Genomic DNA, 12,710 nt, shown 5'->3' on the forward strand with positions numbered 1-12,710 from the left:
TACAAACAAGGAGAATCGGAATTAGCAACTGCTGAAAAGAATAAAAGAGAAGAACCCATCCATACCTTCACCCCAAAGTCACTCTCCCACCCAAAACATCTCTTCTGCTGCAGCTTCCAATCCACAACAGGCTTTTATTTTACCTCCACCCATGTTCCTTCAGCACTTCCTCCAACCTCCTCCCTCCCCATCATTGCAGCCTTGGCTTCTTCTGTGTGGCAGATGCTAATTTTCCATTTTCATGCGATTATGATTAATTTAAAATAGCGAAAAGACTGGGAGTTGCCATGGTAACACTCTCCCACAGGACTCTCGGGGTTCATTTGCCACTAAGAACCCTACCGGATAATAAAGAGCGGGGACACAGATGCCAGTTATATACGTGGTGCCAGGAACTGGCTGTCAGGGGAGGAACAGCACCGTGGTTTGTACTTGCCGTGACAGACAGGGTACTTGCCACCACCACATCAATGCGGTCCACAGAGAAGGGGTCAAACTGCTTGTCCGGACGCCGCATGAATTCATGCTTGAGTAGGTAGCCACACTGGCCATTGAACTCAAACAGAGCCATGTTCTGCTGCATGGGGACATCTGAGATACAGAGGAACACAGTGAGAAAAATTTCTGTGGGACCTCATCAGGTGCCTGGTGTGCCACGAGTGAGCTGAAAGATGCTGTACTTTTACAGCCCCTGCGAGCCAAAGGCTCACAAAGCCATTTCAAAAACTAATTAAGCCTCTCAGCACCCTACAGGGAAAAATATTAAAGCAGCTGCTGTATGAAAGGTAAGCGGTTTGCTTACGATTGCACCATAACTCATGGGTAGAACTAAATTAAAAATTAGTTTAAGAAGTACCTGCCACTTTTGGGTGTGAAGTAAATAGTTGTCTGAACCCCTCTACTCCTTCCCCCTTTCATTTTGGGTCTCCTCGCAGTCCATCTTCTCCTCTGCCACTTCTCTTGAGAATGCTGCCTTGTGGTTTCTGACCCGTCTTCAGTATGATATCCTCTTCGTAACCCTTCTCTCACTCTCTCCCTTTTTAAGTTGCTTCACGTTTTCTCCTACTGATCCTACAGCTAGTCTCCTACGCTCTCTATACATAAGACATGGAGGAAGGAAGAGGGATAAAGAATAGCTTTCTCTGGAGACTTTTCTTTGTCTCCTTCTCATGCTAGATGTGCATCAAGGCAAGGCCCTTCTTCCCTGTTCAGGTCAAAATACTGGAAATAAACAGCAGAGCAGGCTAGTCCTGTAGCCAGATGGAGCTCTGCCCGCTGCCTCGCAGAAGAGGAAGCAGCTCAGGGGAAGTGGGAGTTTCTGATGCATTTGTGCATATTCTTTAGTCTGACATCACGTTACAGGACAGCCAGAGACAGTACCCAGACACTGGACGACAGCAAGGCCACCTGTGTGTGTACGCACTAGTGTGTAGGACCAGACACTGCGTGCCAGGCTTGTGCCGGGCCTAGAAAGGTGCTTTTGGTCTCTAGGAGATGGAGTCAAAGCCCATCACCACGCTGGGAGAAGCCACACAGAATAAACGCATTCAGGGAAGCGGCAGCGTTAGGAAATAGCAGCGAAAGAAGAGACAGTGAACATGAGCACACAGCCTCACCCACTCAGAAGCTGGAGGACAATGTGACACTCACCCATGGTCTGGAAGTTGAGTGCCACCATCTGACAGCCGACGTTCCAGAACATCTGGGGCAGGTAATTAGAGGAGTCCATCCGGGTGCCTTTGGGGTAAATCCGGCTCATCTGTCGCTTGTTATATCTACGGTTGCTCTATTGGAAACAAGTCTGGGGCACTCCTTGTGTACCCTGGGGCTACCTCATGTATTCAGATTATGAAAATTGTTTAAGCTCTCCTACCAAATGCTCAGAGCCTTCCAGACAAGAAGAAAGAGAGACCCTGGCAACAACAGGCTCCTTTCCCATACCCCTTCCACTTAAGGACAAGCATCTGGCAGCCTTGGCGTTCACTATAGCAGGATGCATCCTGTCAAGAATCTCTGTGAACAGCCTCCAAAGCCACCCTGGAAGATCCCAGGGAAGTGTCCCACCTGCACACTTTATATCTCTGATGAAGAGTTTAGCAGGTCCTGAAACCAGAAGCCAGTTGGATGTGTCTCGGCCTTACCCAAGCATCAGAATTAGCTCTCCTACTCCATACAACCAACTATACTGGACAAAGGCTGCCAAAAGGATACTCTACAAACTGCACGGGGAATTTGGTTAGTAGATCATAAGCCTTCAACTCCGTGAAGGAAGAGATGACATAACTCCGGTTCTTCTCTAGAAACAGAAGATAAGAAAGCATTTAAAAGAAAGGCATGGAATCATAGAACCGCCCAGGTTGGAAGGGACCTTTCAGATCATCGAGTCCAACCATCAGCCTAACTCTGATAAAAACCATCACTAAACCATATCTCTAAGCACCACGTCTACTCGTCTTTTAAATCCCTCCAGGGATGGTGCCACAACCACTGCCCTGGGCAGCCTGTTCCAATGCTTGATAACCCTTTCAGTGTAAAAATTTTTTTCTAATATCCATCCTAAACCTCCCCTGGCACAACTTGAGGCGTGTCCAGCCCCTATTCTGTGTGTGGGGCCTGATGGACCAGGGAAGCACTTGGCCTGTTTACTCCCACCTTCTACCAGGTACAATTTTCTATCAAGGCAATTTACCTTTCTCTGGTCCCTTGAAAAGGGACTGAAGAATAATACTCCACAAAAGGCAATTTATTTTTACCAGGGAGACAATGGTTGTGCACTACAGGACAGGAACTTCATGCAGTACAGACAGGATGGGCTCGCGAAGTTTAAATGGCAATAATTTTGCCCATCTCTTCCTCGATGTCAGTGACATTTAGAGAATAGCTCCCGCTTGGAGTTTTAGTTCCAAGTGAATCCAAATATTCAAAGTCTTGAACAAACATCTTTATTTTGTCAAGTTTACCCGTCTTCACTGCCCTGTTTTTTTCTTTTTCTTTTCTTTCTTTCATCAAACCAGCTCACTCAAAGCTAGGCCCAAATGTGGCAACTGTTTACAAGCACCTATTGCGTATAAAGAAACTGCGTGCATTTTCAGCGTTCGAGATGTGTCTCTGTCCAGTCACCGCAGAAGAGGAAGGCCAGTCACATATATGAAGAAAAGCTGGGCACGTCCCTTCCCTCAGAAGCAGCAAAGCATGCCCACAGAGACGTCACTGCCCTCTAGGCTGTTTCTTTTCCTCCTCACTCATATAACTGGGAGCAGTATCCGACATAGCCCTGTCTTCTCCTTACCAATTCCTTACTACAGGGAGGAGGACAGAAGGGAAGTGTCTGAGACCATGTGCATGTTGTGTGAGAGAGAGAACACAACAGAAAACGGGTGAAAGCAAGTCACAAAGGCAGGTGGAGAACAGCAGCACCCAAAAGTACTGCTCTCCTGGCTGAACAGAAATACTCGGGATTTTGAAAGGCCTGAGTTTGACTTACGGGCAGAGACTTCAAAGGAATCAAATTTGATCGGCTGTATGTAATTAACTAGGCTGGACATTTCCTCGTACGCTGTCACTTCCAAACCAGCAGTGCCCTGAGCAGAAAACAAAATCCAAGAGAAGACAGATGGAGAGACCTTTCCAAGAGATGAAACAAAACACACTTGGGCGTCACGATCAAAGAACTCTGGTGGCTGCCCCAGCCAGAGCACACCAGTTCCTTTGGCTTCCTGGTCGTACAATTACATTGTGGGCAGCGTAGTCAGGGGCACAGAGTTTCTAAGTAGCTTGGAAAAAACCTGAAATGAGGCATATGGAGAGGTATCAATATGTAAGAAGCCCAGGACCTCTTTTACCTCGCAGGGCATGCACCCTGGGGCAAACTGGAGACATTGTTTTCCCTTCTCTCTGAGCAATACTAGGCAGATGGAAATAGGAAATGGATTTTTTTTTTTATTCAAGGGAATGCAGATCTCCTCCTTCCCCCTTCAGCAGAAGCACTTCATGTTTTGCTAACTACTTTTATCAGACTAAGGCTAAGAATCACCAAACAGCTTGAAGGCAAGCAATTATCTCCAAATCATGCAGAATATCAAAGGCAGAGTCAGAAATAATCACTCTTCTGCCATATTCTCTATGCTAGCAACATCATTTCTCTTACTCAGTTTCTCCTGCAAAAATCGTGTTGCATGGGAAAAGGAAAGCCCCCGACTGGCCATAGCGCTGCATTTTGGGTTCATCTCTATTCAATGTGGTCAGGCCCCAGAGAAAACTGGAGGCCAGAAAAACCCCAGAAAAGGAACAGAAACAACAGTGACAGTACCTCATCTGACTGCATCTTTTTAATTTCCTCTTCATCCAGGTTTCCGAGATGTTCATCCTCGTCCTCTGGTTCCTCTTCAACCACATCACCTGCCCAGACTAACACACACAGCCCACATCAGCACTACGGATCAGTAGCACACTGAGACAAGACACTGCGGATTGCTAGCAATGGGGAGCTCTGCAAAACCTCACAATCAAGTCCTGCAGGACCAAGAAGTGGAAGAATCATACAATTTTATTAGCCAAATCCAAACAGGAACCAGCACACTCAAGAGACCAAATCATTCCTCCTGCAGGCTTCCCTCATACCCCAGGAGTGACAACCACAGCGCTGTTTTCCCCACCAAGATCACACACATTCATGGGAATAAATGGCCATTTCTAGGTGCTCTGTAGTGGCGCTCAGCTTGTCTTCAATGACTTTATGTGCTCCTACCATGACAGGGACTGAAAATTCACTGGTTCTACCACAGGCTCCCTGAGCCCAAGAGGTGACAGCCTCGAGACTGGAGGAGGGGAGGAAGGTGGGGCTTAAGGTTCTATAAACCTTCACGAACCTCACAGTGAAGAAATAGGCCATGGTGAATTTGTGGTTATCAGAGAGCTACAAGCAGTAAAAAATTATCCATCATCAAGCCAACAGCCGGTGTGTATCAATGAATTACCAACTCATGCAGCCACGTGACTTCGAGCAGGCTGAAGAGTCGACTGATGGGCAGGGCATACGCTGATTGTCTCTTCTGGTTGGAATGAAGCGTTTAAAAATATTCTGAAGATTTAATTTCTCTTCGAAGCTTATGCTGCTTCTTGAGATAACTGAATTAGTGACTAGTACTGGCTTGCCTCAAGCTAGTATTGGGTGATTTGGAAAGTCTCCAGGGGGCTAAACTTGCTCATCTAGCTATACTAGTCCCATTTCCCCTTCAGACATACCAGTATCTTCAGCATCCATTGGCATTGGCTGCTCAGTGATTTCTGGTTCCACATTCCTCCCTTTCTTCAAAGAGTTCTGCCTCTTCCCAGATACAGATTGTTTCTTTTTGTTCTTAATCAAGATTTTCCCTAAGAGATCCTTAGGACTTGGCAAAGGAACTCCGGGCTTCAGCTGCAACAGATAAACTTCATACTGAATTTTCATCACGAAGACAGAATACAAACACTCATCTCTCCTGTCCCTCCCAGTATCATTCCTCTGGCCATTTACTGGTACACGGACACATCTCTCACCCACTGTATTCTTTAATTTCCCCATCTGCCAGTGTACCCCACTATATCTATGTGATTTTTTCCTAAGTCTTCACCTTCAGTTTCAGGCCAGCATTTTGCACCTCTCAGCCCTCTCACGTTCTGCTGCCTGCACTTGCACGCTGTTCCCAGCCACCCATCCTGCACCTCAGCTAAAAAAACATCTACGTGGCCTGAAGGCATCCACACACCTCTGGCTTTCACATTCCACGTGTTTCTCTCCTTATCCCAGAGCCTCAGTCCTAGAGCAGCACTCGGGCCATATTTAAACACTCTGCCTGCAGCAGATTTGAGAGAAAGATCCCAGAGTAGGTGGCTCAAGACAAGGATGTGTGACTCAGACTGCTTCTCGACCTACACTCCCTGCACAGATAGCCACAGGCCTGTTAATAATTTAGCTAATACCCTGAACTGTTTCTCCTCGCCCCGGCCCTTGTTTCTCCCCATTGCCTGCACAAGGACATGGGTCTGGGCAGTGGGCAACTGCTGGTTTGCTCACTGTTTCCTTTCAGCTCTTCTTTTGATCTTGGTGCTTGAAAATGGGTGCTTGGGCTATGTGTCTCAGCTACCCCCTCCACCACGTAAACCAAGGAACTGCCTCACGCTTTGCAGAACACAGGCACCGCCTGTTATCTGCAAATCAGTGTCCGTTCACGAGGCAACTGAAGTAGCAATGTGCATGGGGATCACCGAAGATGTCATTGTGTCCCCAAAAATACACGCTTGTACAAATAAGCTGTTGACTAGGGACAAGCAGATCGGGAGCTTTACCCAGCTACTCTTGAGCACACAGCTGTGTGTGTCTCTGACCTGCCCACCTATGCCGGGAAGGGAGTGTTTCCAGGTTGGTAACAGGAATTGAGAAGCACTGGTAGGAAGAGCCTGAAATGCTACTAAGCCCTTCTTCCTGTTTTTTTCCAAAGTAAATGCTGGCAGACAGATTTGAAACAGTTCTGTGTACAAAAACACACTGACTCATCTTGGTACACCGGGTCCGACTTGGTTACCTAGGGCTCCGTTTCCAAAGTCACTCAGGTCACAGAAGGTTAAATAAGCGCAGAATCAGGGAAGTTCCCAGGAAAACCTCTGCGACTGGGAGGTCTTCCATCCACTGACTATGCTGCTCACCCCGATGAACCAGGTTTATTTGTCCATGGCATCATCTTCTCTTTCACTGTCCTTGTATCTGTTGTGGCATCTCCTGGCACCAGGAGTGACTGGTTTTTTCCAGAAAGACCTCTCCACTAGCCTCCTTCCCCAGCTTCCACTTACTGGGTATTTTTCCAGTGGCTCTGTCAGCAGCATATCTCCAAATATGGTTCGGCAGTACTCAGCCATCTTCGCCTGCTGCTTGGGCCTGATGAACAAAGAGATCAAGCAGGAGTGAACAGGAAAACAGATACCCAAATCCAGAGCTTAGCATGAACAATCATCTCGAGAGCAGTGTACTCTACCTAGAAAACCACCTCTTGCCTTCACTCAGACAGCTATGCAGATCTTGAATCACAGAATCACAGAATGGTTTGGGTTGGAAGGGACCTTAAAGATCATCTTGTTTCAACCCCCTGCCCTGGGCAGGGACACCTCCCACCAGCCCAGGTTGCTCCAAGCCCCGTCCAACCTGGCCTTGAACCCCTCCAGGGATGGGGCAGCCACAGCTTCTCTGGGCAACCTGGGCCAGGGGCTCACCCCCCTCACAGCAAAGAACTTCTGCCTCAGATCTCACCTAAGTCTCCCCTCTCTCAGTGTAAAACCCTTCCTCTTTGTCCTACTGCTACAAAGAGTCCCTCCCCATCCCTCCTGCAGGCCCCCTTCAGGTACTCGAAGGACTTGAAGTTCCTTCCCAGGCCGACTCCCATGTGTTCATACTCTGCCATCCCGAACTACAAGGCTGCACAAGTGTGGTCACTCTCACTCTGCAGCTTGTGGCTCATCTTTCAACTCTGACCCACCGTCAGTTGCTTCAGAAACCTCAACTGATGTTTCATTTCAGCTCAGGCTCCCACTGACAACCCAGCAGCCCTTGCCCGCACACTTTCTGCTCTGGACAACAGAGAACACAATTCTCCCACATCTGGTCCCCAATCCCCAGATACTCACGAGTCCACATGGTTCTCAAAGGACAGGATGACAGGGTAGAGAGATGTTTTAAAAGCACTTTCTGCAATGGCCTCAATGGCATCCTAAAGGAGAAGCGATGGTCAGAGAAAAGATCAGCACTCGTGAATAAGAGCCATGCAGCTGATCTCCCACTGAATGCGCCCCCAAGTTTCAGATCTCCAAAATGATCACTGTCAGGGGCTTCTCTTTAACGTAACTAATCTCCCAGTAAGAAATTACTTCTTTTCATATCTGCACAGATTGAAACGTGAGAAATGTCTTCTTTTCATATCTGCACAGATTTCTAGCTCCAGAGGATACAAAATGCAGCTAAACTCAATAGCTCGCATAAAAGAACAAAAAAACCCGCTGAAGATGTAAGAATATGAGGTTTTATTTTTCTTACTATTCTTCTATAGTTTAGTGTATATATAAATGAATGTGAAATCATCTAGCCGCCGAGGCAAGGCACTGCCACATGCACTTTGAACTGGCAGAAAAAGGTGTATGCAGCACCAGATTAAACTGCTTCAAACTCTATTTATACTTATCTCTGAGCCTGTCTGATTTTCTATCATTTCACCTGCTTATAAAATCCTTCTGTCTAGCAGCAGAGAAAACTGGAATCTTCAGGAACCAGCAGTGCTGACATTTCAAATGCAAATACCATGGAAACATTCTCAGCATTAATGATGTATGAAAAAATAATCATATTTTCCCCAAGCCCCCTGTTAAACTGCCACAAACTTTCCACTATTTTCTTTTCGGTGCTGCTAATCGACATGGCAAAGATGTGTCATTTGCTCCTTTGCAATGACAGTCCCCTGCTCGCCCCCAAATCCTGGTTCAGCCACGATCTCAGCACGGAGGGAGGCTGCCACAGCTGCTCCTCCACGGACCACTTGGACTTTCTATCGCAGAAACCTGCAAGGCTCAGAGGAGGGGAAGCTACAGAAAAAGCTACTAAAAGGCCACCCGCAATGGTAGAAAAGGGAGGGAGGTGTGGAGGGAAAGATCTACGTATTATGTAAAACTCAAACCTGGGCACAGGCTGCGTTAACACGTTATAATTTCCTTGAGGTGCAGTCACATGCTTTAGCAGAGCTCTGCAATTACAGCAGCTACAGCTGTCATTATTTCCCCCGTCTGTAGTGAGCTGCTGTGCAGAAAGCAGCAGTGGTACTACAGGATTTGGGAAATTACTGACACTGAATATGACAAGATCTCTGATCTTTCTTAAGGACTGGGGTTTTTTTCCCCCACATAAATATTTTAGTAATAGTGAAGCATGGGAACTGGGGAAAAGATATGGAATAAGAATAAATAGCTTTAAAAAGAATCTAAAGTGACTCTGCCTGTTGGCAGCAGCTGTGTAAAGGAGTGCAGAAAAAGTAAGTGTGATGCATTGATTTTGAACCTGCAAGCTGTTTGGAACTTCTGTGGTTAAATGCCCTGTATTTCCAAGGGAGAAGCAGGCTTTGCACTGTGTTTCTGGGAGCTGAATCCTCAGGGAAGCCATCTGCCCAGCATGCGAGAGGGCAGCTGCTCCACTGAACACATTCTACGCACTCATGTAATTAGGAAGTAATTGAAACCTGTTCCTCCAAAGCACCACCATGTGAGGCTGTAAGCCACAGAAACCTGCTGTAGACCACATAGAAGATAAACTCATTTCAATTATTTGTTTTCTAAAAGTCATCTTGTTTGTTTCTCTGATGTGCATCTACCCATAAATCCACCGTTCTCATGCAACCTTCTGTCCATACGTCCATCTTGCTACACAGCCCATCGCTTCTACCCCCGCATTTCCCGCATTCATTCATCTTCATCCGGCTAACAACCTCTCTTCTGGTCCTCCCACTCCAAAAACGTACACAAGCTCCAACCTATTGCATATTTGCTCATCTTTCATTCTATCTACACATTCATTCACTTGTCATCTTGCTGTCAATCTTTCCTCTCAAACATCTTTGCCCTCAGCCCATCCATTTGACAGTTCCCTCCGCCGGCCTCCTCCAACAGAGATCAGTCTAAAACCAAGCAGGGGAAAGCATGTATGGAGAAAACTCTTGCCATACCTTGAAGAGGATCTCAGTTGTCATAGTGAACCCGTGAGTGATGATCGGCTCCTCATCCGGGGGACGGCCCTTCCAGCAATCCAGCTCCACGCAGCGGCAGCCAGCCAGCAGCGTCTGGCGATACATTTCAGGAGACGAGATACCAGAAAACTGCCCAGCTGGAGGAGAGCAGAGGCTCGACATTAGCTATTCACGCGGGACAGTTTCTGCATAAACAGGAGCACCAGAACTCCCTGCCACCCCTGAGCAGGTGTACGTGGCAAACTGACAGGATGTTTTCGGTTACAGGGTGACATTTCTTCTTCTTACACAGCACTTAAGTGGCAAGCCCCTCAGAGTGCACTGCAGCCCCTGGCCCTCCAAACCTCAGGGCAGCTACATCTGCCCGACTGATTGCCAGCCTCACTCATCCCGCCGGTGGTGGCACGTACGTGTTGGCACGGAGGCAGACCCCGGAACTGCCCATACCTGTTAAATACGTGTTGTGTGATGAATTGATGAAGTAGTGTGAGAGCGGCTGGGTCATGTCCTGGTACAGCACCAATTTGTCCAGTGCTATCACGTTGTTCTCAGGGCCACAAAGAAACCAGACCATCCCCTCTGGAGACAACTGCCCTACACGGAAAACAAAGCTGTTAATAGTATCGAACAAACATGGTTCTGGCACCTCCTTGCCGGGGCATTGCAACACAGTGAGAATCAAGCCGATTGCTCCCCTGGGAACGTCAGGGTAGCAGAAGGTGCGAGATCCTCTGCTATTTTCATACTACCTCTATAGCAAGACTTTTGGGCTGAACAAGACTCACCTCTCTGGATGTTAATCCCGCTGGGCTCGTACTTCTCTATCAGGCTCTGCACCTGCTCAGGTTTGGCTGGTGGGAAAAGGATGTCGTTGAGGCGAGAGTCTCGCTGCTTCTTATTGATAAACTTTGCCAAGTGCTCCTTGGTCATGTAGGGCTTTGCTTTTAAATGGCTGAGGTGAGAGAATTACAGAGGAGCAGAGGTAAGGCCTATGTATTACCCAGACAACCTTTTCACAAGAGAGAGACTGGTGCTCCCTCAGGTTTAGCAATGGGTGTCCGCCTGCCTGGGCGCACAAATTTCTGTTTTGTCTACATTTCTTCCCGTAAGCGATGCTTCCCACTGTGGCCTTTCTTCTTCCTAACTAATTCAGTACTGTGGCGAGGTTGTGCCGAGGGGAGCTCAAAGCATATTTTGAGTCTCTGACTTGAACTCTAAAGGGACCTACATTTCAGAGCACACAATTGCTTGCCCTGTGAAATCAGGTCCATTTAAGAAGTCACAGATTTACCTACTTGGAAAAAAGGTCCCCTTCTGCTTGTGCGGATCTATGGTTTTCACACTGTACGTGGCCTTGTCTGAGGCCAGCCACAAGCAGTATCACACTAGCGTGATGTAGTGTTGAGCTGGAATCAGCCCTCCTGATGGTGACAGTTAAGTGTCCCTGCAGCACGGTGAGGCCTCAGCCTTTTTATTCAGGCTGTGAGAGAAAGCGTTAAGTGCACTGGCACCGTTTTGTGTTCTGGGTTCTTGCCCATCTAAGGCCTGAGATCAGACAAACCACACAGTGTAAAATCCCCTTGCCTCTCCTTTTTGCCTGTCTTTCGCCACAAGAGATCGAGTTCTCTGCTGTGGCTCGAGGGAAACTTACTGTGAGGTAAATATCTCATCAATCTCAGGCCGTGGGCACAGATTCATGAGGAAAGTCTTATACACGGTCTCAGGGAAGTCCTCTGGGTTGATGGCATCATTCTGAGAACGCAATGAAGACATGTCAGTATCCCAAACCCAGGACGGCTTTCACCCCTCCATTAGCACCCGCAGCCCAGCACTTGTTTGTGATGATGCAAGACAGCGGCTGGAACACCCGGCAAGGTGCTCAGGGAAGAAGAGATGGAGTGGAGAAGCACCATAATGCCCTATTTCAGAACGGACAGTTATTTAAACCGTCCCTTGGTGCCTCTCGTGTGACGGTATAGGCTAAAGGCTGATGCAGTGGTAGGAGCTGTCAGAGGCCTGGATTGTACTCTCTGGGTTGGGAGAAGCACCAAGATTAACCATCAGATCTGTTGCTTCTAAGAGCAGACAGTGAAACAGGCAGAAGGAAACGTGCTGCTTCTTGTGCCACGGTGCAAGTGATGGAGTCGCAAGCGTTACTGCAATACAAACAGCAAGAACCGATGCTAGCAGGCCTGCAGTTAAGGCATAGCTAGTGGTAAGGAAAAGGTTTCACAGCAACTAAGAGCAACTGGGCTGATGATTTTTTTTCATAGCAAAGAGCATCATAGTCAGGGCAGGCAAAAAGATTATTCTCAAACTAGCGAGACCTTTGGCTACCTAGCGAAACCCTTACCTTGCCCTTTGGAAGATGACAAGCGCTTAATGCTGCTTCCACCCTCTTCCTGTCTGCAGGAAACATCTGAAAAATACTGAGCAGACAGGGAAAAAAGAAATTACTGCAATGTAGCAGAAGTGAAGTCGGAAGGCCTGGGTTTGTGTGGCTGGGAGCTGCAGCCAGAGCGCAAGACACTCAAAAAGCACAGCAAAGGAGCCTGACAAGAAAACTGTAAACATGAACCAGAGAAGAAGGACAGTGTTTCTCCAAGGGAGTAACTGACGTACCGAGTCTTATAAACCTACAGTGGACTTTTTGACTGCTGCCTTAATACAGAAGTTCTGCATTTCTGCTATGGACTCTAAGAGTCCTGTCACTAACTTGCATCAGCTTACTCTTGAAATCCCTCTTCACTGTCCTTCCCCTGCCCCTCTTGCGATAGCAGTCTCGTGCCACGAATTCCCCAGGACGCTTCCCCCCACAAGACACTATCCCATGCGGTAGCTGGCATTAGCAAGGAATAACTTTGCTGTCAAGACAACATTCAAAAAAAGCAAACAAACATTGTGCGCATTTGCTGCTTTGAAAGAATTTTCTGGAACCAAAGGCTTTCCAGGAAC

At 47.6% G+C, this 12,710-nt stretch overlaps 1 protein-coding gene across 9 annotated transcripts in view; it reads right to left on the minus strand.

The window, feature by feature from the left end:
• The window catches only part of PLCB2 (phospholipase C beta 2), a 63,583-nt gene that overhangs the window by 16,799 nt on the left and 34,074 nt on the right, over positions 1–12,710 (minus strand). For 7 of the 9 annotated variants that reach the window (XR_012586945.1, XM_074586629.1, XM_074586628.1 and 4 more), the window contains 13 exons: positions 12,109–12,184; positions 11,407–11,507; positions 10,541–10,707; positions 10,203–10,349; positions 9,735–9,892; positions 7,657–7,739; positions 6,829–6,913; positions 5,245–5,416; positions 4,310–4,407; positions 3,485–3,581; positions 2,212–2,296; positions 1,651–1,775; positions 437–591 (listed from right to left, as the gene is read on the minus strand). Coding sequence is in view for 6 of the 9 variants with exons in the window: in XM_074586629.1 (XP_074442730.1) it covers positions 437–591; positions 1,651–1,775; positions 2,212–2,296; positions 3,485–3,581; positions 4,310–4,407; positions 5,245–5,416; positions 6,829–6,913; positions 7,657–7,739; positions 9,735–9,892; positions 10,203–10,349; positions 10,541–10,707; positions 11,407–11,507; positions 12,109–12,184 (1,549 nt within the window). In the remaining 3 variants the exon portion in view is untranslated. Of the gene's footprint in view, positions 1–436; positions 592–1,650; positions 1,776–2,211; positions 2,297–3,003; positions 3,582–4,309; positions 4,408–5,244; positions 5,417–6,563; positions 6,914–7,656; positions 7,740–9,734; positions 9,893–10,202; positions 10,350–10,540; positions 10,708–11,406; positions 11,508–12,108; positions 12,185–12,710 lie in introns of those variants that run through there. The other 2 variants (XR_012586946.1, XR_012586947.1) reach the window with 2 other exon arrangements.

Source organism: Larus michahellis, chromosome 4 (genome assembly GCF_964199755.1).
Source record: "Larus michahellis chromosome 4, bLarMic1.1, whole genome shotgun sequence".
NCBI lineage: Eukaryota > Metazoa > Chordata > Aves > Charadriiformes > Laridae > Larus > Larus michahellis.